The sequence below is a fragment of the Nyctereutes procyonoides genome, unplaced genomic scaffold (genome assembly GCF_905146905.1).
Source record: "Nyctereutes procyonoides isolate TBG_1078 unplaced genomic scaffold, NYPRO_anot_genome, whole genome shotgun sequence".
NCBI classification, from domain to species: Eukaryota; Metazoa; Chordata; class Mammalia; order Carnivora; family Canidae; genus Nyctereutes; species Nyctereutes procyonoides.
Window position 1 is genome coordinate 6,790,503 of NW_026575128.1, and position 25,243 is coordinate 6,815,745.

At 34.9% G+C, this 25,243-nt stretch overlaps 1 protein-coding gene across 6 annotated transcripts in view; it reads right to left on the reverse strand.

Annotated features, from left to right (window-relative positions):
* LOC129520580 (zinc finger MYM-type protein 4) overlaps positions 1-25,243 on the reverse strand; it is a 137,794-nt gene that overhangs the window by 21,954 nt on the left and 90,597 nt on the right. For 5 of the 6 annotated variants that reach the window (XM_055341675.1, XM_055341671.1, XM_055341677.1 and 2 more), the window contains 17 exons: positions 24,822-25,077; positions 20,212-20,386; positions 19,890-20,102; positions 17,407-17,557; positions 16,806-16,921; positions 15,460-15,735; positions 15,137-15,287; positions 13,969-14,141; positions 13,240-13,390; positions 12,318-12,458; positions 11,954-11,991; positions 10,920-11,064; positions 8,298-8,416; positions 7,228-7,399; positions 5,032-5,085; positions 4,245-4,424; positions 3,793-3,887 (listed from right to left, as the gene is read on the reverse strand). In XM_055341675.1, the coding sequence (XP_055197650.1) occupies positions 3,793-3,887; positions 4,245-4,424; positions 5,032-5,085; positions 7,228-7,399; positions 8,298-8,416; positions 10,920-11,064; positions 11,954-11,991; positions 12,318-12,458; positions 13,240-13,390; positions 13,969-14,141; positions 15,137-15,287; positions 15,460-15,735; positions 16,806-16,921; positions 17,407-17,557; positions 19,890-20,102; positions 20,212-20,386; positions 24,822-25,077 (2,606 nt within the window). The remainder of the gene's footprint in view (positions 1-3,792; positions 3,888-4,244; positions 4,425-5,031; positions 5,086-7,227; positions 7,400-8,297; positions 8,417-10,919; positions 11,065-11,953; positions 11,992-12,317; positions 12,459-13,239; positions 13,391-13,968; positions 14,142-15,136; positions 15,288-15,459; positions 15,736-16,805; positions 16,922-17,406; positions 17,558-19,889; positions 20,103-20,211; positions 20,387-24,821; positions 25,078-25,243) is intronic. The other variant, XM_055341672.1, reaches the window with a different exon arrangement.

The window sequence follows — 25,243 nt, forward strand, 5'->3', positions numbered from 1 at the left end:
TCAAGTCCCACACTGGGCTCCTGCATGGAGTCTGCTTCTCTTTCCTCTGCCTGTGTTTCTCATGAATTAAATAAATAAATAAATCTTTAAAAAAGAATAAAGATTGGAAAGGAAACAGTAAAATAATCTTCACAAATAATAGGATTGTCTAGGTAGAAAACCCTAGACATTATTTGAGCAAAATCACAGTACATAAAATAAATATAGAAAAAGAAACCTCAGGGTACCTGGGTGGCTCATATAGGTTAAGCACCTGACTCTTAATTTTGGGTCAGGTCATGATCTCAGGTTCATGAGATCAAGCCCCGCGGCAGGTGACACTCTTAGTAGGAAATCTGCTTGAGATTCTCTCCCTCTCCCTCTGCTCCCCACCAGCTTGCACTCTCATTCTCTAATATAAATAAAATCTTACTTTAAAAAAAGAAAAAGCAATATCATGTTAATTGTAATTTAAATTAAAACTTGAAAAAAAATATAAAACATAAAAATAAGATAAAAAATATCTACTTTCACATAACAATGAGGAACACTAGAAAATGAAATTTAAAATACTACTACTTAAAACAGGATCAAGATAAATTTTAAGGGATCCCTGGGTGGCGCAGCGGTTTGGCGCCTGCCTTTGGCCCAGGGTGCGATCCTGGAGACCCGGAATCGAATCCCACGTCGGGCTCCCAGTGCATGGAGCCTGCTTCCCCCTCTGCCTGTGTCTCTGCCTCTCACTCTCTCTCTCTCTTTCTCTCTCTCTCTCTCTCTCTCTGTGACTATCATAAAAAAAAGATAAATTTTAAATACTTATTAAATAAATTTAACAACATATGAGGCTTATACAATAAAACACTGAGAGAAATTAAAGATGATCTAAATAAAGGAGAAAAATACCATCTTCATAGATTGGACAGCTCAAAACTATGAAGATATTAATTCTCTGCAAACTCATCTATGGATTCAGAACAGCCCCAATCAAAGTTCCAGGAGGCTTTTTTTTTTTTTTTGGTAAAAATTGATTAAGCTGGTTCTAAAATTTATATGGATATGCAAATGGCAATCTTGTGAAAGAACATCCAAGATGGAAGACTTACACTCCTGATTTCAAGACTCACTTAAAGCTACAATAATCAAGACATTTGGTACTATATTAAAACACATATAAATTAAGAGAGGAGAATAGAATTTCAACACATATACAGTCAGCTGATTTTAATAAAAGTACGTGGGGGCACCTGGGTGGCTTAGTCACTTAAATGTCCACCTCTTGATTTCAGCTCAGGTCATGATCTCAGGGTCCTGGAATCCAGCCCCATGTTGGGGCTCTGCACTCAGCACAGGGATGCTTGGGATTCTCTCCCTCTCCCTCTGCCCCTCACCCCTGTGCTCATTTATCTCTCTCCAATAAATGTTTAAAAAAAAGTACAATGTAATTCAAAGAGGGAAAGGATAGTCTTTTCCAAGACGGTAGTAAACAACTGGACATCACATACAAAAACAAGAAACCTTGACACTTTCCTCAACTCATGATCTTGGAATGAATCACAAACACATAAAAGCTGAAATATAAAACTAGAAGAAAACATAAAAGAAATATCTTACTTCCAACAGGTTAAAGCAAAGACTTTTACATGGGATACTAAAAAGCGTGAAACATAAAATAAAAAATTGATAAAAATGACTTTCACAAAATCAGAAAGTTCTGTCTTCACCATTAAGAAAATTTTACAAAGTCTCAGAATAGGAGTAAAAGTCGTGTTTAAGAGTTATGTCCATAATAAAGAACACTTACAACTCAGCAGGACGACTGAGTTAGAAAAATATTAGAAAAATATGCAATAGCTTGGAATAGACAATTTATCAAAGAAGATAGAAGAATGATAAATATGCACATGAGAAAATGTCCAACATCATCAGTCATTAGGAAAATATAAACTAGAGCCACAGTGAGATGCCACTACACATTTGCTACAGTGGTTAAAATTAAAAATTGACAATATCAAATATTAGCAAAGTCATGAAGCAGATTGGTATTCATACACTGCTAATGGGAATTTAAAATGATACATCTACTACTTAGAAAAAGTTTGATAAGCACTTTCTTTTTTTTTTTTTTTTACGCCCCACACCATCTTGATAAGCTTTCTTACAAAGTTAAAAACACATACTATAAGACCTAGGAATCCCACTTCTGTGTATTTTTCCTCAAATGAAACTAGATGTTCATACAGAAATTGATATCTAGAGTGTTTATAGCAGCTGTATTTGAAATAGCCCAAACCTGTAAATAATCCAAATTTCCACCAACTGTTAAATTGTGGTTTGTTCATACAATGAGAAGCTACTCAGGAATAAACAGGAATGAATGGCCTACTGATATATGAAACATGGATGAATCTCAAAAACATTATGCTAAGTAAAAGAAGCCAAAGAGGGAAGACTACAAATTACAGAATTCCATTTATATGAAATTTTAGAAAAGGAAAAGTAATACTATGTTGTATCAATCTGCAAAGTATATTGGTGGTTGGTTATCAGGCGCTAGAGAGTACTGACTGCAAAAGGTCGTGAAGGAGCTTCTGGGACAGAAGTGTTACGGTTGTGGTGGTAGTTACATACTAAATATATAGTTGTTGGAGTCCATCAAATTTTACACTTAAAATTTATGAATTTTTTATGCAATTATAATTCAATAGAGTTAATTTTTAAATAAGGCTATTATTCTTTTGGTTTTAGTATGAGAAAGCCCTGTCAATATGGAAATAGGCCCAAACTTAAATTTAGAAACTTAAAAAAATACTGTACAATGAAGATTATAAAAATCTTTTAAAAGTACAACAGAAAAAAAAACACCCTTGATTATAAAAACAAAATAAAAAGATCATGCTAAAAGAAATATAAAGTAAAAGGTAATGGTCCTTTTTCTTAACAGCAGCAGTCTGTCATATATTATTATTCTGAGTTCATCAAGTACAATACAAATACATTTAAAAATTTTTATAAATTTATAAAAATGTTGTGATTTTGTGGCACATACACAGGTATTGTGTCATATGCTATTCTCGAGTGGCAGGAATGCTGCCCCTTCTTGCATCTGTATGGTGGAAGCCTGGGCCATGACTCCGTACATTCTCCTAGCTCATCAGTTCCCAGTAAGTCCTGGGAGACCTACTATAACACAGTGAGTAACAAAAGAGAATAACAAACTACACCGGTAAACAGTACATTTTCCTGGTTACCCTTCCATCAGCTGGAAAAGGCATACTGATGATCCAGATGATGACCATCACAATGAACATCTAAGCAGCTGCATAATAACCATCACATACTAAGCATCTGCCATGTGCTATGCTAGGAGGCTTAGCTCAGTACCTCTATTACAGGAACATCAAGGTTTACATATCCCTTTAAAATATTCAAAAGGGGGATCCCTGGGTGGCGCAGTGGTTTGGCGCCTGCCTTTGGCCCAGGGCGCGATCCTGGAGACCCGGGATCGAATCCCACATCGGGCTCCCGGTGCATGGAGCCTGCTTCTCCCTCTGCCTATGTCTCTGCCTCTCTCGCTTTCTCTCTCTGTGACTATCATAAATAAATAAAAATTAAAAAAATATATATATATATTTAAAATATTCAAAAGGTATGGTTCTTAATTATAAGAAACAAAAAATAAAGGCAAAAAAGTATAAGGCTGTGCAAAACAAGTATATAATTCTGTGACCCTGCCTGTTACAGAGCTTTGTAAAAAGCAAGAACCAATAAACACCGAAGGAAAGAAAACACTAGAAAAATTAAGCTACAGCTTACTCTTCGTCTGGGCTGAGGGAAGCCATCTCTGTGCCGTCGCCTTGTTCGGGAACGTGCCTGGATTCCCTGTCCTTTACTCAGTGGGTCAAAGGATTCTATAAATAATCAGCAGAAAGCATAATTTGAGGTAAATAATTCACAGATTTATAAGAAGACAGACTTGGGGAGGAAATATCAGGTAATCATCACTATATTAATTACTTTGTTCATGATAAAATAAGTACTCTGTTAAGAGAAACAAAGGATATAGCACTTAACTTTATTAACAATCAAGGAAACCTACATGGTTATTGTGGGAAAGGTTAAAAAAAAAATTGACCACTTATTATTTAACCTTCAAAGGTGGGGACCATTTGTGTCCTAGATTAGCACACAGTAGATCTGCTTCATAATGTCAATTCAGAGTTCTACCAGTCTTCTAAAATCAGGAGTATTTTATATGTTGCACAAACCGGATGGAAAATCTGCTTCCAGGTCCTGCTCAGTTTCCCCTTTTGAGAGCTGCTTCAAGTCTGAATCAGCTTCTTGCACAGCATTTGACTTTAAGGCATAATGATTCAACTCTTCCTCCCAGCTATGCGGAGTAGATACTGCCTCTGATTCAAGGTCACCACTGTATGTACTTCCTTGGTCTGAAACAGAAAACAAATAAATGCTCAACATAAGACAGACTTTATACAGGCTGAGAAACCTTCCTGAACCCCAGAATAACAAAACCAAGACATGGTTGCTGATTTACCTAGGTACACTGAAGAATGAAGTAACTTCACCAGCTTCACAAAATTGGCTTCATATTCTTGGTACACATTGTAAAGCATTATTTCAATTAATCCTTAAAAAAGTACCTGAGGTACCTTTTTTATTTTCATTACACATTAGCATACAATCACAGACATCTGATGCCCCTTACAAATACCTAAAATTGCAAATATTAAGTCAAGGATACTAATACTTTATGGGTTTGTATTACTAACCAAGGACAGTTTTTTTTTTTTTTTTTTAAGATTTTATTTATTTATGAGAAGGAGAAAGAGAAGACAAGTGGGAAGAGGGACAAAGAAGAGGAAGAAGCAGACTCTATGCTGAGCAGGGAGCCCAGCACTGAGCTTGATCTCAGCAAGGAATCATCCTAACCCTGGATCATCACCTGAGCTGAAGGCAGATGCTTAACCAACTGAGCCACCAAGGCACTCCAAGGATAGTATTTCTAAGATCTGAAATGTATGTAGAATTACAAACCTTTTTCAAAAATCTTGGTGTCAAGAAAGAGTTCCTGTTCAGAAGTTTGGGATCCTAAAGAAAAAAAAGTTGTAATTTAACAACTTAACATGTATACACAAAGAAAACTGCATCTCAAACAAAATGACTACATTATATAAATGAATCATACTAGGGAATACTAAGAAAATGGCCTTCATATGCAGAAAGAATGATTCGTTAATAAAATTAGGCATTAGTGGTAAATGAAGTTAAATTATGACTGTTAACAGTGGTTACACCTCCAGGTAGCAGCATAAGACAAGTCACGTCAAGGGAGACCTTTATTTAAGATTGGACACTCATGTGTCTGAATCTTTTTTTACTATGAAAACACATACATACACACAGTTTATTTACAAATTGACAAATATGCTTTGAATTGCCTTTTCCTCCCAGAATATGCCTTACCACTGCACTGAAAAAACAAAGGACTTAGAATATATATAAATATAAATTATATGAGCAATCAGCACACGGAACAAAACAGAGCACAGTTCTATTAATTAACTACTTAAAAAATAAAAAGCTTAAGGACTCAAAGTAAAAAGAAAAAAAAGAAAAAAAAATGCTTTTCAAAACCCAGGAAAGTTGCTTCTTTTCTCTGAAATCAAACATAAATTACCCAATTCCCTTCAGATAGAATTCATTTCTCTCTCCTTTATGTTTCTAAACCACTTGATTTTACTTACACTATGGTGATTACAACTACCTGTCTTGAAGTTTAGTTTTGAAAATTTTTTCAGTCTGATTCAATTTTTAGGTTAAGGTAAAGTTACAATATTTGAACAGAGGAAGCACCTGAAAAATGTTAACGATTAATGTGAATGGAGAGGCAACTTAAAATGAGACTTAACAGGAATTGCTTGAGCTTCTAAATATCAGAAATTAGAAGATCAAGCATAAGGGGCAATATTCTAAGACATTAAATTCCACATACAAATGAGTCAGAATTATGAGGTTATATACTAGAGAGCAAAATGAGACCAGAAACAGTGGGATATTAACAAATAAGCTCTTTATGCATCTCTCAGAATATCCATAATTTTTTTAGAATATCCATAATTTTAAAACTTAATGTCGACACAAGAGAAAAGCTGACATTTTTTTCAAATGCTACAGTGTTCTGAAAATCATCTAGAATTTATTATGCAAAATCTAAACCTGGTGCCTAGCTTTGTAAAAACCATCACTGAAAAAAATGAAAACATTTGTAAGGAAAAAATAATTTCCTGGCTGAATCAGTTATACAGGAAAAGGCCTTTGTGTATTTCAACTATTCAAACATCATTTTCTCTCTCTTCTTATACCCAAAAATCAAAGAGGTACTGAGGCTAGAAACCTTTCTCGATATGTACTGCAACTTCTGGTTACTGTCATTTGCTTTGGAGTCAGACAGACCTGAATTCAACTTCCTGTTTTATTACTTCCTGATTCCAGGGCAAGTATGATATCCTATTTTCCAAATGAAGAGTTTAAAGTATACACTACCCATGCCACAGGGTTGTTATAAAGGTTAAATAAGGTGATGCACACAGTGCATTTAGAACATATCTAGGGTATGGTGAGCATATAACTACTGTTCTTACCGATTTTCTACCTTCACAGCACGGGATTTATATTTTGAACCAAATAGTTGTTGTTTTTTTTTTAATTTATTTATTTATGATAGGCACACAGTGAGAGAGAGAGAGGCAGAGACATAGGCAGAGGGAGAAGCAGGCTCCGTGCACCGGGAGCCCGACGTGGGATTCGATCCCGGGTCTCCAGGATCGCGCCCTGGGCCAAAGGCAGGTGCCAAACCGCTGTACCACCCAGGGATCCCCCAAATAGTTTTCCATCCTAAAGTTCTATTTAACTTCTATCAACATGCTGATTATTTTACAACAGGAATTTTTAAATAGGGATCTTGCTTTGAATATAGGAACAAAGCCAGAAGATAATAATGAAAAAGAGTTATAGATTATTTTTCTTGAATAATTAAGAACTAAGAAAAGTTTTATAAAAAGGACAGAACTTTCAGAGGTATCAATAAGTTTAACAAATCCCATACACTTGATATTTAAACACAAATAAAACTTTTAGAAACTCCTTGACTATCCAATACTTAATATTATTTGAGTTACCCAAATTTTGTTAAGTGTATTTTTTCTTTCTTTATTTTAAAAATATACCAACCTCCCTGGGATAAAGTCTTCTCCTTCTCTTCATCTTCTGCAATCATTTCTGCCATCTCAAGGAGATCAGCTTCAAATGGATGTGAAGGCAGCTTCTCCTTAATGTCTTCAATACTCTCAGTGATTTTATCTTCATTATCCATTGAGGATGGAATAATCATAGGGACAGGCATCTGAAAGACCAAGGACAGTTTCTGGGGAACATATCTGTCATCAAAACTATTATTTATGAGGTAATTTAAGTACTAAAATGATGAACAAATTCAGGTATTTCTATTCCTAATGACTAAAATAGTCTTGCTAGTTTGTTTTTTTAAGACTACAGCCATATGAATCACAATTCAATTAAGTACTTTTCTGGACAATCAACAAAATGTGTCTCTGAATCATCTTAAAAATAATTATCTAGGGCGCCTGGGTGGCTCAAATGGTTACGCGTTTGCCTTCGGCTCAGGTCACAATCCTGGAGTCCTGGGATTGAGCCCCACATCGGGTTCCCTGCACAGCGGGATGTCTGCTTCTCCCTCTCCCTCTGCCTCTTCCCCTGCTTGTGCTCTGTCTCTGTCTCTCTCTCTCAAATGAATAAATTTTAAAAACAAAATCTTAAAAAAAGAAAGGAATACTTATCTAACACACTTTTGTTTCTGATGCTTAATATTTTCAGTTTCACACAACTATTTTCCTTAAGAATTCACCAAAGAAAAATATGGTTCCAATAAAACAGTGAATACATCTCTAAGAATAATGCAAATCATAGTATTTACTCTCACCCTTATGAGAATCTAGAATTTTGACATATACACACAGTTTCTGATATTTCTTCTATTTGAGTGGTCTTTTTGTGTATGAAACATTATAAAAAGGCTACATCACAGCATCCTCTGAGAAGGCAGAGTATAACAAGAAACAATCCTTCATACAGTCTATATTAAAAAGTACAGTAACATGATAATAGCCAACCATAGTCAGGAATATTTTACCAACAAGTGAAGAGTTTTTTAACAGCACAATAACATTTTAGTTGAGGAAAACATGCACTATATCAGCCTTAATCTCCAAATGATTACTCACTGGAACTGGAATCCCAAACGGGACTGGTGCATACTGAGTGTAAAGATGAAGAGGTATGGGCACAAACACTGGTACAGGAACTGGCACCATAATGATCTGGGGCTGACTCGGAGTTTCTACTGGGGGTAAAAAAAAAAAGAAAAAAAAGAAATCATGAACAAAAAGGATTAGAAACATTTTAATAACAAAAAATTTTTTAAAGCAATAGAGATCTATCATTCAAAAGAATTATAATTCAAAAATAATTTTTTTAAAGCACAGAGACTTGGGGTGCCTGGGTGGGCTCAGTCAGTTAAACACCAGCCTTCGAGGCACCCCCGGTGGCACAGCGGTTTAGCGCCGCCTGCAGCCCGGGGTCTGATCCTGGAGACCCAGGATCGAGTCCCACGTCGGGCTCCCTGCATGGAGCCCGCTTCTCCCTCTGCCTGTGTTTCTGCCTCTCAGTCTCTCTCTATATATATAAATTAAAACAAAAACAAAACAAAAAAAACACCGGCCTTCGGCTCAGGTCATGATCTCAGGATCCTGGGATCAAACCCTGTGTCAGATCCCTTATCAGTGGAGTCTGCTTCTCTCTCTCTCTCTCTCTCTCTCTCGGCCTCTCCCCCTAGATTGTGCTCTCTCACGCGCACGCTCTCTCTCTCTCTCTCTCTCTGGAATAAATAAATATTTTTTCTGAAAAGTTTAACTTAGAGGCCCTCTTATATCTTAACATGGAACAAAAAGTGTATCAATTGTAAGTAGGCGGCAACTGCAGTATGTAGAGCTAAGATGATGATGACCTGGATTAGGCCTAGGACACCTACAAAAAAAGGATAAATATAGACAAGCAGATGTTCTAAGGTATTAAAAGATGAAACAGAACTCAGAAACCTAAGTATGAGTAGGAAAAAACTGAGAAGGATGGAGAATTCATTCAATTATTTAATAGGTATCCTACAGAGTCCCTTCTATGTGCCAGAAAAATACCCTAGAAGACTATAAAATCATTAATATAAGAAAAAGGTGGTACTAGTGAAAATAAGTGAAAAGCTAACAAGTTGAGTAGTGTTATAGGTGGGAAATATTACAGGATCAATTTTACCATAGTCCAGTGGACATTTGAAAAAAAAAATTACCTACAGATAGTAATTTTTTTAATAACAAAAAATTACTTTCTACCTGGGCAAAGTGGGTGAAGGGGAAGAGAAACAGACTCCAGTCATGGAATGAGTAAGGCACAGAATTAAAGAGCAGAGCATGAGTAATACAGTCAATGATACCGTAATAGTCATGTGATGGGAAAGAAGCTGTACTTGTGGTGAACACAGCGTAAGACATAAACTTGGCAAATCACTAAGCTGTACACCTGAAATTAATGTAACACTGTGTGTCAACTCTATTCAAAATCAAACCCTAACAAATCACCTGATTACAGATCTCTGACAAGCAAGCTACATACTACTAGGTAAGTCATTATTAATACAATACAAATATAGGCCAAACTCCTCTATAGCACTGCTAGTAAGAAATGCATAAACTCAGGCCTCACTAAATTACAATGTACTTACTACAATTCCCAAGTAATTCATATGCATAATAATGTTTGACAAGCACTGACCTCCAGGATAACCTTCCAGATCTAGGAATCTAGGATTACTATCTGGTTTACAGATTCTGAGACTTTCAGGGTACCTGGGTGGCTCTGTCGGTCAAGTGTCCAAATCCCAGGTCATGATCTCAGAGTCGTGAGACAGCACCATGTCTGGGTCCACAGATTCTTTCTCCCCCCTTCTGCCCTGCCGTTGGGAGGCTGTGACACTTATTCTACCACCTGCTCCATACCCTGCCTCAGCCAGCGTGACTGGGTAGCTTCAGCCAGGAAGAACAGACTCTTCCTTCTTCAGCTCCCAAGCAAGGGTTACCATATCTCACCGGGGGGCTGGCCACCATCATTTCTTATCCCCTCCAACTCCAAGTTTAAAAGAAAAATTGCCTGATCATATAGCTGACAGGCTAGGGTTTCGCCACCTGACTACCACATATATGGTAGAGGTTCTACTGCAGGAATGGCAGGCCAAGAATACTGGGGTCCCAATCACCCTCAGCCCTGATCACTAGTAGGGCAGATTCCATGCAAGCAGAGAGGGAAGCTGAGAAAAATCAAAGGATAGCACCATGCCCAGCATCCAGAAAAGTAGCTCAGAGATTTTGTCTAAGAGGCCATTCATAAGAAAGCCCTCTCTGCAAAAAATGTGATTTCATCTGAAACAGAGGGTACAAAGGTTCAAACTTAAGGATGTTCCACAAAAAAAACAGTTCCTCTTAATTAAGGCCCTGTCTTTATAATTCCAAAGTCTATGCTTATTCCATAAAACTAGTCATTAATAATAAAAAAATGAGGTACTCACAGTATGGTATTATAAATTAAAACCTTCTCGTTGCCATAATTTCTTAATTCTCAGAGGGTGAAAATACCTAACTCAAAGGTAAGTTGTGAGAACAAAACTAAGCAATGCATATAAGCATTTAAACACATAACTCAGGAAACAGTAGGTACTTAATTAATGTTAAGTAGTTCTCACATTCCTTTCCCTATTAAAAAAAAAAAAACCTAAAAAGAAGAAAGTGTAAGGAACATACCTGTCTGGCATTCTTTGTTTTGTGTATGTGGTTTGCAAGAGGTGGCTTTAGTCTGTGTGATGGGTTTGCACAATAAAGCTTTATTCTTCAAAAGTCTTGGGGGCTGGGAAGGTGGCAGTTTCAGGGCATCTGTTTGTGTACTTGCCTAGTAAAAAAAGAAAAAAAAAAAAACCCAAACAGGTTTTCAAAAGCTTAGCATTAATTACAATAAATAGCATAATTTCAAAAGAAATAGTATATTGAAATTACATAGAAGACAGAGAACATACTAAATATATAAGAAATACAATATTCCTGAAATAGCAATAGTAATATTCTGATAACTATATATTTACTCTGAATGTATCTAATTACCAGTTCTATTTACCAAGAAAAATACTATTTCTATTGTAAGACATTGGGGGCCAGTAACAATAGGCTATGTTTAAAATGAGAACTGTTATTTCCTGAGTTGGGTCTTATAAGATTTTGTTTCAAGGTAACTAGAAAAAAACAGAATCACTTATGATCACTTAAGTAACTTGACAAAGGACGTTGTGAAAGTTATCCCAGAGACAAGAAAACACTTTAGAAATTCCACTGTTCTAGTCATAAGTTTTGCTCGTATTTATTTTTTCTTTTAAGAGACAAAAAAGTATTGAGTGAAAAAACAGGAATGCTTTTATAAAGATAACAAATATCCTTAAATAAAAGATAAAGTACATTTTATAAATATCTCAATTATAATCTGACTACATTACAAAATGCCCCAAATATCTTTTATGCCTGAATTCTCTAAAACTTAATTCTCTACAACTAAAAATCAACCTAACAAAAACAGCCTTCAGTAACTACACAGGAATAGCAAGCAGCCAAAGAAATCAAAGTACATAAAAGACCTAATTAACCAGAATATCTTGTTCCCAAATATTAAATGAGCTTATGAAATTTATATAATAAGGAATAAAGCAGGAAAAATTAGCATTGACATATCATACTATATAAAATTGGAAAACAAATACAGTGGCAATACCAGTTAAAAGAATAAAACTTACATCCCCAATGATTTTCGCTGTTACTGTTGGAACTGCACCTGATATAAATTAAAATAAATATTTAGGATCTTACACAATTATTTAAATAGCATTTAAAGCTGATGGTGGAATGACAGGCACAAAATCTCATAATAAAAACACATATTATCTTAATTCACAAGAAGATAGCAAGTAAAGTATTACATGAGAAAAAGAGATTTGGAAGTGATGGAAACATTGTTTAATGCCCAGCAATTCACAGGGAGCCACCACTCCAAATACAGGGTGTCAAACATATAAAATGATCACCAATGGAAAAAAAAAAATACAACCTGACTGTATTCAACTTCAAAAGCCAAGATAAATGTTTTCAAATCAGACATACCTTGTAAGACACTGTTAGAATTCACTGTGGGCTGAGCAGCAGGAGCACTAGCTAATGATACTACATTAGCTATAACTGGAGTTGAATCCTTTCTTAGAGACGGGGGCCCTGCTGAAACAGCTGGCACCATGGAAATACTTGCTAATTAAATAAGTAAAAATAAAAATATCTTATGTAATTTATATGTACATACATAGATATCACCATTTCAAGGAGGTTAAACAATGTCTTTAGTAAGGTTAAATTCTGTTAGAGCAAAAAATCACTTTAGGATTAACTGGGGTTTTCTCAATTTTTTAACTTAGTGAAACTTAAAAGTATTCCATGTACTTTCTCCTGCATAACTACACATGTGGTACATTTAAAAGGCCATGTGATTTAGATTCTATGTCCTTTGTTATACTCTCAAATCCTTTTTAAGGAAGTCAAGGTATATATACCCAGTTACAAAACATTAACTACCATTCTTTCCCATCATTCTTACAGAGTTTATTTAATTCAATGTGCTCAGAGAAAACATAATGAACTCATTATTACAAAGCCTTAATCCAACATGTTAAATAAAAAAGGGATTTAAATGTTAATGTCATTTGAACAGAATGAAATTTGTATTTCACAAAATTATTAACAATTGTTTAAAGTTCCCAATCTGGGGGATCCCTGGGTGGCGCAGCGGTTTGGTGCCTGCCTTTGGCCCAGGGCGCGATCCTGGAGACCCGGGATCGAATCCCACATCAGGCTCCCGGTGCATGGAGCCTGCTTCTCCCTCTGCCTATGTCTCTGCCTCTCTCTCTCTCTCTCTCTCTCTCTCTGTGACTATCATAAATAAATAAAAATTAAAAAAAAAATAAATAAAGTTCCCAATCTGTAAAACAGTAATTGGTCCCTGTCACTGATCAGAGACTATAAAGTTTAATTTTACCTGCATTGTTTTGTGAAGGTGGGTCACACATACTCTGCTGATTACAGAACATCAAGATACAAAGCAGGTTACAGAAATGTTTCATTTCTCCTCGCCATTTCAAGGACTCGCTGAGTTTACCCTGTCGCTTACAACCATCACATTTGGCCATCTGATTATGAAATAAGAAGACGGTAAAGGAGTAAAAAACAAATTGCTGTGGCCTGACAGGGTGAAGGCAGTACATATATTGCCAAATGAGAAAATTAATTTAAAATCTAGAACACAAAAATGAAGCTTAGCTCCTCTCTAACATGGTAAATACTTATTATTCTGTTATTTATACTAAATACTAAAAGTCACATTATAGAAATCCCAATAAAGAATAGTTAAAAAACATAGTGAAATGAAAGTAAGACCTATATTCTTCAAAAATTTCAGAAGACCAATTCATTTTAGTTAAATAATAAATTAATACGATGCTAATTTTAAATACTTTAGTCTTAAGACTGATATATCTTCTATAAGGAAATTAAAAACAAAAAGAATGTAACTTCAGTGACATTAAAATTTTCTTAAATCTTTTATTAATACTGCAAGTCATACAATACATTTATTTTTTAACATAATACATTTAATACTTATAAGTTTTAAATCATTAAATTGCCCTTCATACTACACCAAAGAATAAAAGAAGGAAATAATGTATGCCCTAACTTGAAAAATCACAGGAATGTGTATTATATTTACCTGATAGAATAGAACTGTATATTTGGACATGCATTCTTCACAACAGAACTCTTCTACTTTCCCCCCCAAATTACTCTGTACCAATTTGGGAGATGTCTGTAAACAATAACTGCACATTTTACAGTGATTTCCCCAGCGTTTTGCCAAGTCATGTTTATAAAGCAATTTGCAACCTAAAAACAGGAAAAGACAAAATTAAAATGAGAAAAAAATATTAAGTATCTACATCTTTAAATACCTTGTGACAATGTTTTCACACTTGGATCCTTAACCAATACGTAGATCAAGAGATTAATTTAAAGGATCTAGACAACCATTTTGTTTTTTTTTTTAAATAAAGACAGGATAGAAAAAATTACAGTGCATCACATATAATAAAAGCCAGGTTTGTTTCGTAAAACTTTTGTTTTACTTGGGTAGGTGATAATTTACTTGGGTCACAATGTAAAATGTATTTTCTTTTGTGCTGTAATCAAAAGATTTGAAAGCCACTAGTCTAGGAAGCCAACTGTGTACAATTCTATAATAAAACATTTTCAACATAAAAAACAATCATTTAAGTAAAGAAGATAATCTACCTTACACTGATTTACCTACTCAGAAACATGTCTGTTTAAAACAATGCAAGTATAATCTTATGTTGCTAACAAAAGTTAGTTCTCTTCAGAAATAAGTGCAATAAATAAATAGGGAAGCCTGGATGGCTCAGTCGGTTAAGCGTCCGACTCTTGGTTTCAACTCAGGTCATGATCTCAGAGTCCTAGGATCAAGCTTCATGTCTAGTTCCCTGCTCAGCGGGGAGTCTGCTTGAGATTCTCTCTCTCTCTCTTTCTTCCTCTCCCTCTGTCTTTCCTCCCTCAATAAATAAATATATCTTTTTTAAAAAGTGCAATAATGACAAGATCCCTACCAATCTAAGAACGTGAAATGTTTATCACATCACCACTATCTTCTGTAATACAATTCAACCATCTTTTCCTTAATTTTGATATCTATATGATATGAAGGATTAGCTCAGGAAAAAAGTGTACCAAGTATAAACAAAACAAAAGGCTCTGTAGTTATACACAAGGCTTAAATGAGATAAACTTACACAGTAACAGCTTAAATCATCAGTTACTTTTAAAAGGACCAACATGCTCAGTAGGTAAGATGATCTTGCCTTTACCTTCACTACAGAATGACTTGTCAGCACCTGAGAATCGCACAGTCTCCTTTACAATTTTCTCAATTTTACAATATTCACACATTGCCATTACATTATTTATTTTCTTATATTCATCAGAACAATTCTTGCCACAGAACTGAAACATTTTACCCTGTGAAGAAATAATCATCAAGTACTAATTAAACATTTGGTTTATCTTTTGGAAATCCTTATTCCTTCTTACTTTCAAAACAAGTAGTGAAATTTTGAGAGATGAAAAGCCAGAAATGATTTTATCGATAGGTCATTTTGTACTCAAACCCTTTATCAAGATCCTACTTTACCTTATAGTCAAGAAGTTCCGGTTTTGTGGCAAAAAGGCGGTTACAGTGCTGACACTTGAGTTTTACAACATTTCGTGGGAACCCAACATGCTGGGATTGGGCAGCAAGTCGCTGGAGACCAGCTGCAGCAGAGCTACTGATGGAGGTGGGAGAAACGGCAGAAGTATTACCCCCTCCTGAGGACACAGTTGAACCTGTGGGGATGCTTACAATTACTTGGCCCTGAGACAAGGGCACTACTGAAGAATTCATTCCTGTTGGTTTGTTGAACAAATTCTGAAAATGAAACAAGATGATTAATGTGAATCATTTGTTGAAATAAATATGCACTGAGTGCCCATGTATGACGAGCATAGTTCTAGGTATTTAAGACACTTCTGTGAACAGGCAAAATGCAGCTTATCACTGAAGGGGTAGAGTCACTTATATCCAAAAACTACAATAATTTAATAATTTTCTTTTGTATTTAATTTTTAAACTTTTTTTTTTCTTAAGTAATGTCTATGTACAAAGTAGGGCTCAAACTCATGACCCCAAGATCAAGCATGGTATGCCCTACTGACTGAGCCAGTTAGAGAACCAAATTAATAATAACTCCCTTAGGGATCCCTGGGTGGCGCAGCGGTTTGGCGCCTGCCTTTGGCCCAGGGCGCGATCCTGGAGACCCGGGATCGAATCCCACATCGGGCTCCCGGTGCATGGAGCCTGCTTCTCCCTCTGCCTGTGTCTCTGCCTCTCCTCTCTCTCTCTCTCTCTCTCTCTCTCTCTCTCTCTGTGTGTGACTATCATAAATAATAAATAAAAATTAAAAAAAAATAAAAAATAAAAAAAAATAATAACTCCCTTAAAAATAATATCCTCCGGGGATCCCTGGGTGACTCAGCAGTTTAGCGCCCCCTTCAGCCCAGGGCGTGATCCTCGATCCGGGATCGAGTCCCACATCGGGCTCCCTGCATGGAGCCTGCTTTTCCCTCTGCCTGTGTCTCTGCCTCGCTCTCCCTCTCTCTCTGTCTCTCTCATGAATAAATAAATAAAATATTCCATAAATAATAAATAAATAAATAAATAAATAAATAAATAAATAAATAAATAAGTAAGTAAGTAAGTAAGTAAGTAAGTAAGTAAAGTATCCTCCCAATAGATAATCTGGATAATAACAATGCCATTTAATGTTAAAAGAAGGCAGGTAAATGACAAGCATCCAAATACAGCAGGAGTCAAAGAATCCAAGTTTACCAGGACTGAGACAGAAGTGTAGGCAATCGGGGCAAGAGCAAACATACCAAGTTCACAGACTACATAGCAGTCGCCTCAGACTGGAGAAGAGGAAGATTTCTGAAGCATACCTGGAACGCGACAACACAGCTATAGCTGCAGAAGTTGCGTATACTTCCATCCGACATGGCGAGGTGATACTGCGGGATTGCTGAGGTTTTGCAACTGTTACACTGCACTTGTACACCTTAGCAAATTAAAATAAAAACTAATGACTAATATATACAAATATACACATATGTTTGAGAAAATAAATATTACCCAATATACGAAAATTCAAGGGCCAGGTCAAGTTGCAGGAACTGAAACTAAATCATGTCACAGACAAAAACTAACTTGACAGAAAAAATCTCTCTTTTAATCTAAAGTTGGTACAATCTACCCTGAAACTACGTAATAAATGAAATCTTGAAATTAATCAGGTGTGGATAAAAAAAATACATTAAGAAGCCATATGAAATTCTTTTGGTAAAGGGGAATGCACAAATAGGCAAGCAAATAAATAAACATAAATTAAGCAATCAAAGCAAGAGGTGATATTTTACAACACAGATCTGAAATATTTTAAATTTGCCTTAAAAATCAATTAAATTTGGACAAAAATCCACTATATAAAAAAGCAATAACCATAATTTTTGTCAACTATTATATAGTTTATGAAACCAGTATTACCTGCAGAAGTAACCATTTTAACTCTGTAAGCAGATAAGCAATTAACAGAACAGAAAAGCTCTGTCTTTCCCAAGCTATTGGTATTTTCAATCATTTCTGCTGAGGATCTCAATGATTTGCAAAGCGCACATGGTGTAATTTTGGCTGATTTCTATTAAGAGAATAAAATAACATTCATTTTTACCAAATTATAAGTAAAAGCATAATTCTTTGAAATGTTTATACTTAACACTGTTGAAATATTTTAAATTAGTGGCTTTCAAACTTTTACGATTACAATCCTCAGTAAGAAATAAATTTTAAAGTGACCCAGTACATACTTCTGAAGTTCTGTTTGTGTATGATACATACATATATGTACAAAAAACTAAAAAAAAAGTTTCACAAAACAATATAAATCATGTTAACATGTGATGCATTTTTATATTTTCCATTCTACTGTATTTCATTCAAAACTAATGCTGACCACAACCTGGCAATTAATTTGGGGATCTATTAATTGACTGTAATATAGTTTCAAAAATGATATTTCTTAAAATTACACAACAGGGGATTCATGCTCTTACACTATGCTAAAAATGAGAACTCCCCAACAGAAGGTGCTATATAAGGCAATAAAACGTGAATTCAAGAGAATAAACTTAATAGAAAATTCACTACCAATTTTCTACCACTAATAACAACAAAGCACACAAAGCAATAAGCAAGTAAGCAATAAAGTGGGAGCAACTTTGGAGATCACAAGTGTCTAAATATAAGCAATGAGTCAGTTATCTTCAGTTCCCACTAAATTAGGGACCCAGCAGCAAATAATGCTAAATACTAATAACATTTCACACATTCAGAATAACTTATGAAGTATATCCAGTACCCATGATCTCTGTGAAGTTTTGCTGATAGTCTCATCTTGTCCTAGCAAGTAGAACCGATCATGTTTCCTCTGTGCCCTGCTATACACCTTAATACTTCCATCACAGCATCTCCACTCAGTTATTAATCTATCTCCTCCAGGAGACACATAGCCCCTCAAAGCAGGAATCACATCTAATGTTTGTTCAATGAGTTATACATGGGGAAGGAAAGAAAGCAGCAGATATGACCAACTTCAATACACCAGGTTGTATACGAGGTGCTTTCTCATTCTTACTTCACATAAGCCTAACAGCATCCCAATAACAGTAATAATACAATACCCATTCACAGATAAGAAAATGGACCCAGGGAGTTTAACTGCTTTCCCCATGGTAAAATTCTATTTGAATAGAGTCAAGGAATAAAATCAAGATCTGCTTTACTTCTAAATTCATGTTCTTTCTCTACACCACAGTACAGGTTAATATGTGAGATATTTGATAGATATTGGCTAAATGAAAAATAATAAATAAGTTTAAAATTAAGATGATTCAACCTATTTCTCCTTCTCTTGTGGAGTATGAACCATCTTTCAATGGACTGATTCCAAGTAACTTTTAGTACTTGATACAGTATCAGGAAAACAGTCCTTTGGACAAGGATAAGCTCATGAGGATACTGGGTTTTTTCCCCCGCTGTGAAAGCAAAACCAGGTGTTTCTAGAGGAAGGAATAAATGTGCTTCATAATAAGAAGAAATAAATGGAAACACCGTGTAACTGAAATTTCCAAATTCACTGCAAAGTATTAAGAATGTTTTAAAAGAAACTTCTCAATCGACATTACACTCACTCATCATGGTAGACAGTATAGAAATTTACTATTTTAAGGAAAAGAATGATCTGCTAATGCACTGAAACAGGAAGGCCCTGTAAAATTCAAAATATAAAAGGTTCTTACCACTCCTTTGGATTTATGAATTTTAAAATCTAAATTTACTAACAAAATACAAATACAGTAAAAATGAAACTGCATAAAAGGCATTTGTCATACAGCATTCATCCAATTCATCTTCTATAAACCTCATCAATTCACAAAATAATATATAATTTACATTTATTTTTTCTTATTTCATGAAGAAAAGGAAAAACCTTTTAAAAACAATTAATAGTAAGATTTTCATTTTCTAAATTGCAATTTCATCTATATGGAACTGATTGAAAGAATATATATGTAACTTGGACCTTACCTTGTCAAATAAAAAAGTCTAACCAAATTATATTTCAAAGACAGCTATTCACCAAAAAGATGAGAATTGGTATCTATGGGAGATGCATTATTTTTCTTCTTTGTGCATTTTCAAAATATTGTTCAAAAACATGAATCATATTTGAAATACAAATGCCATGCCCTAAAAGCATGTATTTCAAATGTATGAAGAAAAAAACATGCCACTTTAAAAAGATTTTTCATACACATTCATTTGACAAGTACTATTTATCTGTAAAAATATTAAGTTAATAATATGATCTTAGTATTTTTTGTTACAAGATTTTCATAAATCAGTTCTACCAAAACATGTAGATCCTCCTAAAAGGAACAAAAGCTTTGGGGTTAAATACAATCATGTACCTGCTTATATGCTGTGACACACGCAGAGCTACAGAACTTCTTAGACTGGCCCTCTATCTGAAGCATATGGCACTGCCCAGAGCCACTGTAACAGTATCCCCCACAGTTCTCACAACAGTTCATGGTGAGGTTGTTGGCAGAGCGAAACTTGGAGAAGCAGGCATCACTGCAAAGTTTATGTACCACATTCTGGTAATTAACTTCATGTCGAATCTAGGAATTAAAAACCAACATACCAACAAGCAGAGACCATGAAAAGCTGTTCTTTCAACACAAATATTAGACTCTCTCTGCACCCACCCCATAAAGTAAGATGACTTACAACAGCATTCTTCTGACACATGCTGCATTTGGTTGAAATGCTGTTCGTATTTATGGTGACAACAGGTTTCCTTTTCAGTTCATATGTTGATAGACATGACTGACTGCAAAAATCTTTACTAGTGGTGCTATTTTCAAACTGGGCACTGATCACATCCTTTGGATTTAAAATATCTCTAAAAATGATAACAAAATAAAATAAGCCACAGTATCACTTGAATTTTCCTTTTTGTGAGTTAAAACAAAACAGAGGCAATTATATATATGTACGGAAAGGGCACTGATATTTAAATGAGAACACTTGGATTTTCCTGGGTAAACTGACAAATTGCTCTAATCCTTAAGTTCTATTCTATAAACAGAACACATGGCTTACTTTATAGAACTGCTGGGAGAATTAGTATACTATGTTTTAAGACTAAAAGGATATACATCCAACAGCTATCATTATCTCTAGTAGATGGGATCGTAAGAGATGTTTATTTTCTTCTTTCGGCTCTTTTATATTTTCAAAATATTCTTTGAAAAGATTATTACGCTCAAAAAAATTTTTAAGTACCATCTTTTAAAAGTAAAAATACAGGGGCACCTGACTGGCTCGGTGGAGCATGCAACTATTAATCTTGGGGTTCTGAAAGAGAGCCCCATGTTGGGTGTACAGATTACTTAAAAGTAAAATCTTAAATAGATGTAAAAATACATTTAAATCTACAGTGTATATTCCAGCATGGTTATATAAAATTGAGTACTTCTATTTTTAAATAATTAAACTTGTTAAGTATTAGTAGCAAAAGCAATTAAGATTAAAACACTTTTAAAGCCCCCTACCACACCACACCTTATCCTATCCCAAACCAGTGTTCACACAATTCATTAATTAGTTTAAATGTAAACCATTTTAAAAGCCAATGGAAAGGGTGTCTGGGTGGCTCAGTTGACTAAGCAATCAACTCTTGATTTCAACTCAGGTCATCATCTCAGGGTCTTGAGACTGAACCGGAGTTGCATTCTGGGGCTGAACCTGGAGCCTGCTTGAGATTCTCCCTCTCCCTCTCCCTCTGCCCCTCCCAGGCTCATGCTCACGCTCACTCTTAAAAAAAAAAAAAAAAAGAAGAAGAAGAAGAAGAAAGAAAAAGAAAAAGAAAAAGAAAAAGAAAAAGAAAAAGAAAGAGAAAAAGAAAAAAGAAAAAAAAAGCCAATGGTGAAAAAAAAAATACCCTGATAAAATTTTCTAAATGGTGTCTCTCCCCTGAGTATATACCAACATAATAGTATATGAATCATTATAACTCAATCTTGCATCTTAAACAGATTATACTAATAAAGCACTTTTTAGAAAAGATTACAAATATCTCTGCTTCAATAAAATAGTAAACATAATAGGAATCATCACAAGGAACACCTCATACATTGTAATATATAATTCCATACCTCATCTTCTATATTTAGTAGCTCCAGGCTCTTCTACTTCCAGATTTTTTTTTTGCCTTCAGTTATTTGTTAATTAGGTTTTAATATATTTCATTTATAGAGGTATTTATTGAGCACTTATATTGAGCCAGGCACTAGCTACACGCTGTGTCACAATATGGTACAAGTGTGCACTCAAGGAGCTCACAGTATATTGAGACAAAAAGAGAAATGATGTATAAAATACCATAAGAAAAGCATTCTTAAAATATAAAAGTGAAATAATTATGAAAAAGCGTAACGTATAACAGAAACAGAAATGATGAAACAATTATTTCAGACAATACGTGACATGAAAGGCCATCCAAAAGGTGATGTTTTAGCTATATTTTAAATAGGAGTTTTCTAGAAAGTTAAGGAGATAAAGGTTGGGGAGCAGCATGGAAGGATAAAAGTAGGTATATTTCTCACTCCCCTCAGTATGCTTAGCATCCAACTATATTATAGCTTATTGATTACATCCAATTTCCAAAATGAAAAAATTAGAAATGATAGATAATCTTGAAATAGTTACTTCTTTGAGTATCATTATATATCAAGTAATCTGATCTTTTTAATAGTATTCAAAAAAACTATCCTCCAAATTACCTCTTTAACGTAGGATTTGAAAACTTTTTTTAAAGAAACAAAGTGTTAGGTCCTTATTACTAAGGAATCCTGAAAATTAAATGATGATTAGCCAAAATACAGAGTTACGGTTAAATTCAAGATGCTAAGGGCTATGGTTAATAATAAAAGATTAAGAAAAATATAACTGTTACTTCAAATAGCTAATGAGTTTCTTTTAACCAAAGTGCTGTTTCTATATTTCTACTGGTCTATAAAATAGCATTAGCTCTATCAGGAAGGAAATCTTTTCTATTTCCACCCATTCAAATTAAATTGAAATTCTTCTTGGGGTTCTTCAAGGTATTAATTTACAAATTAAACCTGTTTGACTATATGGACTACATGGGGGCAGAAGAGTGGGGGGGGGGCAAAATTAACGAGGTATAGGACACTGAGGAAATCTTTTAACTTCTTTGAATCCAATTTCCTTATATTTAAGGTACAACTGAACAATTTCATAGTCAGATAAACTAGACTATCTCAAACTGCTGTAATGACTGTGTAATAACAAAAACAGGGGCTCCTGGGTGCTCAGTCAGTTAAGCATCTGATTCTTGATCTCAGCTCAGGTCTCTATCTCAGCATCACTGAGTTCAAGCCCTATGAGAGGGGGAGGGGATAAGACAAGGGAAGGAAAGGTAAAGTGATAAAAAGGAGATGAAAGAGTAGTTCAGGAAGTAAAACACAATGTAAGGAAAATCAAGACTATTCAGGGGTTGAGGGCTCAGCAACAACAGAAAAGATATCCTAAAAAATGAGAAGGGGAGAAAAGTCAGAAAGCAAAGGGGAAGAAAAGGCAGACGTGGCAGGTACATAAGGAGTACCTGACAGAGAATACTAAGAGGCAAATGGAAAAGAACAAGGCATGAAGGAAATGACAGAGTAGAATAGATATAAATGAATGAACAAAGAGGTAGAAGAACAGTTAAGAGTCAAGGAATGACAGGCTGAAAACACAGAAGATTTATGAGTAAAACCAAACATAGCAAAAGACAAATGTAATCTTAAAGGATAACTGAACTACATGAGATCAAGATGGATAAGATATGACATGTAGGTAAAAATGACCTGCTCCAGCTAACACTAAGCAAACTAAAGGGATATAATAAATTTAGATGAAAAGAACAGTATGTAGGCAGAAGAATTTAAAAACACAGGCAGAAAGAAGGCATACATTTTAAAACTTCTGTGAGTTTCCTATGGTCATTTTAAGATCCACTGATGTATCTCTGAAAGTATCTATGAGTATTACTATGAAAGAAGAAATAAAAGTGCAATTTTAGAAAGTGCCAATCACCAAAGTAGAATTAAATAAAGAAGCACAAGAGGAAGTTTATATGAAACTATCTCATGGCAAAACAGAAAAAAAAACTATAAAAAATTACAATTTTCAAGTTGATTTAATCTTAGCATCTGATAATGAATATACTACAATACAGAAATGAAGTACACACTTTTAAAAGTATGTTTATAAGTCTATTTTCATTAAATCAAACATGAAACATAAAGAGAGGCCACATAACTAATTTCCAGAAAGACCTATAACCACATTCAAATTTCTTTCAAGTCTCTAAAATGCCTTTTTCCAATTAAACCAGAAGAGGGAGCATCTTGTTCCCTTTCCAGACAGAGAAAGGGAAGGGTCCACGTGAGGAACTATAAACACAAATACCTAAACTAATAAATCGTGGCTTGAATAGCTTCATAATAGAGGCCAAAGTGTTTCAGAATAAGAGTATTATTCATCTTTCTCTGACTTATGTAAGCAGTTTCTAACAGTTTACCAAATCAGCCAAAATGAATTCATATTCTTCACAAGTATCAGGATGACCTTATCAAGATCTAAGGACATATTCTTTTGCTATTAAACACTGAAATGGAACCTCTGAAGTAGTTCAGAGATACTAAGAAGATAAAAAACATACACACTTGAGTCCTTTTAAAGATAAGAAAAGTATTAACTGAATTCCAATTAGATAACAAGATACATAATTTCAAATATTTGTGGATTTGAGTTATCTATTACCTATAAAATACTATGGTATTACATGACCTAAATGGTATTATTTTGTTTTATAAAGCACCTCCACTAACAAGAATGGAAAGGCTTGTTTCAAAAGCATCTCTTAATATATAAAAGGCACATTATTTGCAGTTAAAATAATCTGAGCATCTAGTATTCAGAAAAACAGAGGGGGGCCTGGGTGGCTCAGTCAGTTGGGTGTCCCAACTCCTGATTTCGGCTCAGGTCATGATCTCAGGGTTGGGTGATTAAGCATCTCAACATTAGGCTCCAGGCTCAGCGGGGAGTCTGCTTGAGATTCTCTCTTTTCCTCTCTCTCTTCCCCTCCCACCTGCTTCCTCTCTCCCTCAAATAAATTAAAGAAAAAAAAAAAGGAGAAACGAGAGCAGCAACATGCTGTGGGAATTCTCAGAAAACACAGAAATGTGGAAAATTAAACAATACGCAGATAAGAACAAAGTACTTCAAAAGGAAACAAACAAAGAGGATAATTTAGAATTCTGCTATACTTTGAGCAGCTTGAACAAGTTTTCTTGGTGGGAGGAGGCGGTGGGCGGGCAGGTGGAACTGTATATCCAGTGAGGCACAGCGTGGAGCAGAAAAGCTGAGTAGACCCTTTCCTCTGATAAGCAGTTTGCCCCTTCTGAAGGATTTTTTTACAACCAGAACAGGAAACTCGAACAGCTGTGGCTGGAACTGAAGGAAGCATTTTATTCATGCCAGATGACGCCAGTGAAGGCTGAAAGCCAGTAGTCAACTGTGGAGCTTTAAAAAAAAAAATTAAAAGAAAAAATGTTTCACTTTTGTCAAGAATTTTAAGTATATATACTTTATTTCTCTTCTAGAACTAGTGTTGAAACCCAAAACTAATTATGTAATATATAATTAAAGCCATTCTAAATGGGCAGAGAACTGCCTAGTTTACTAACAC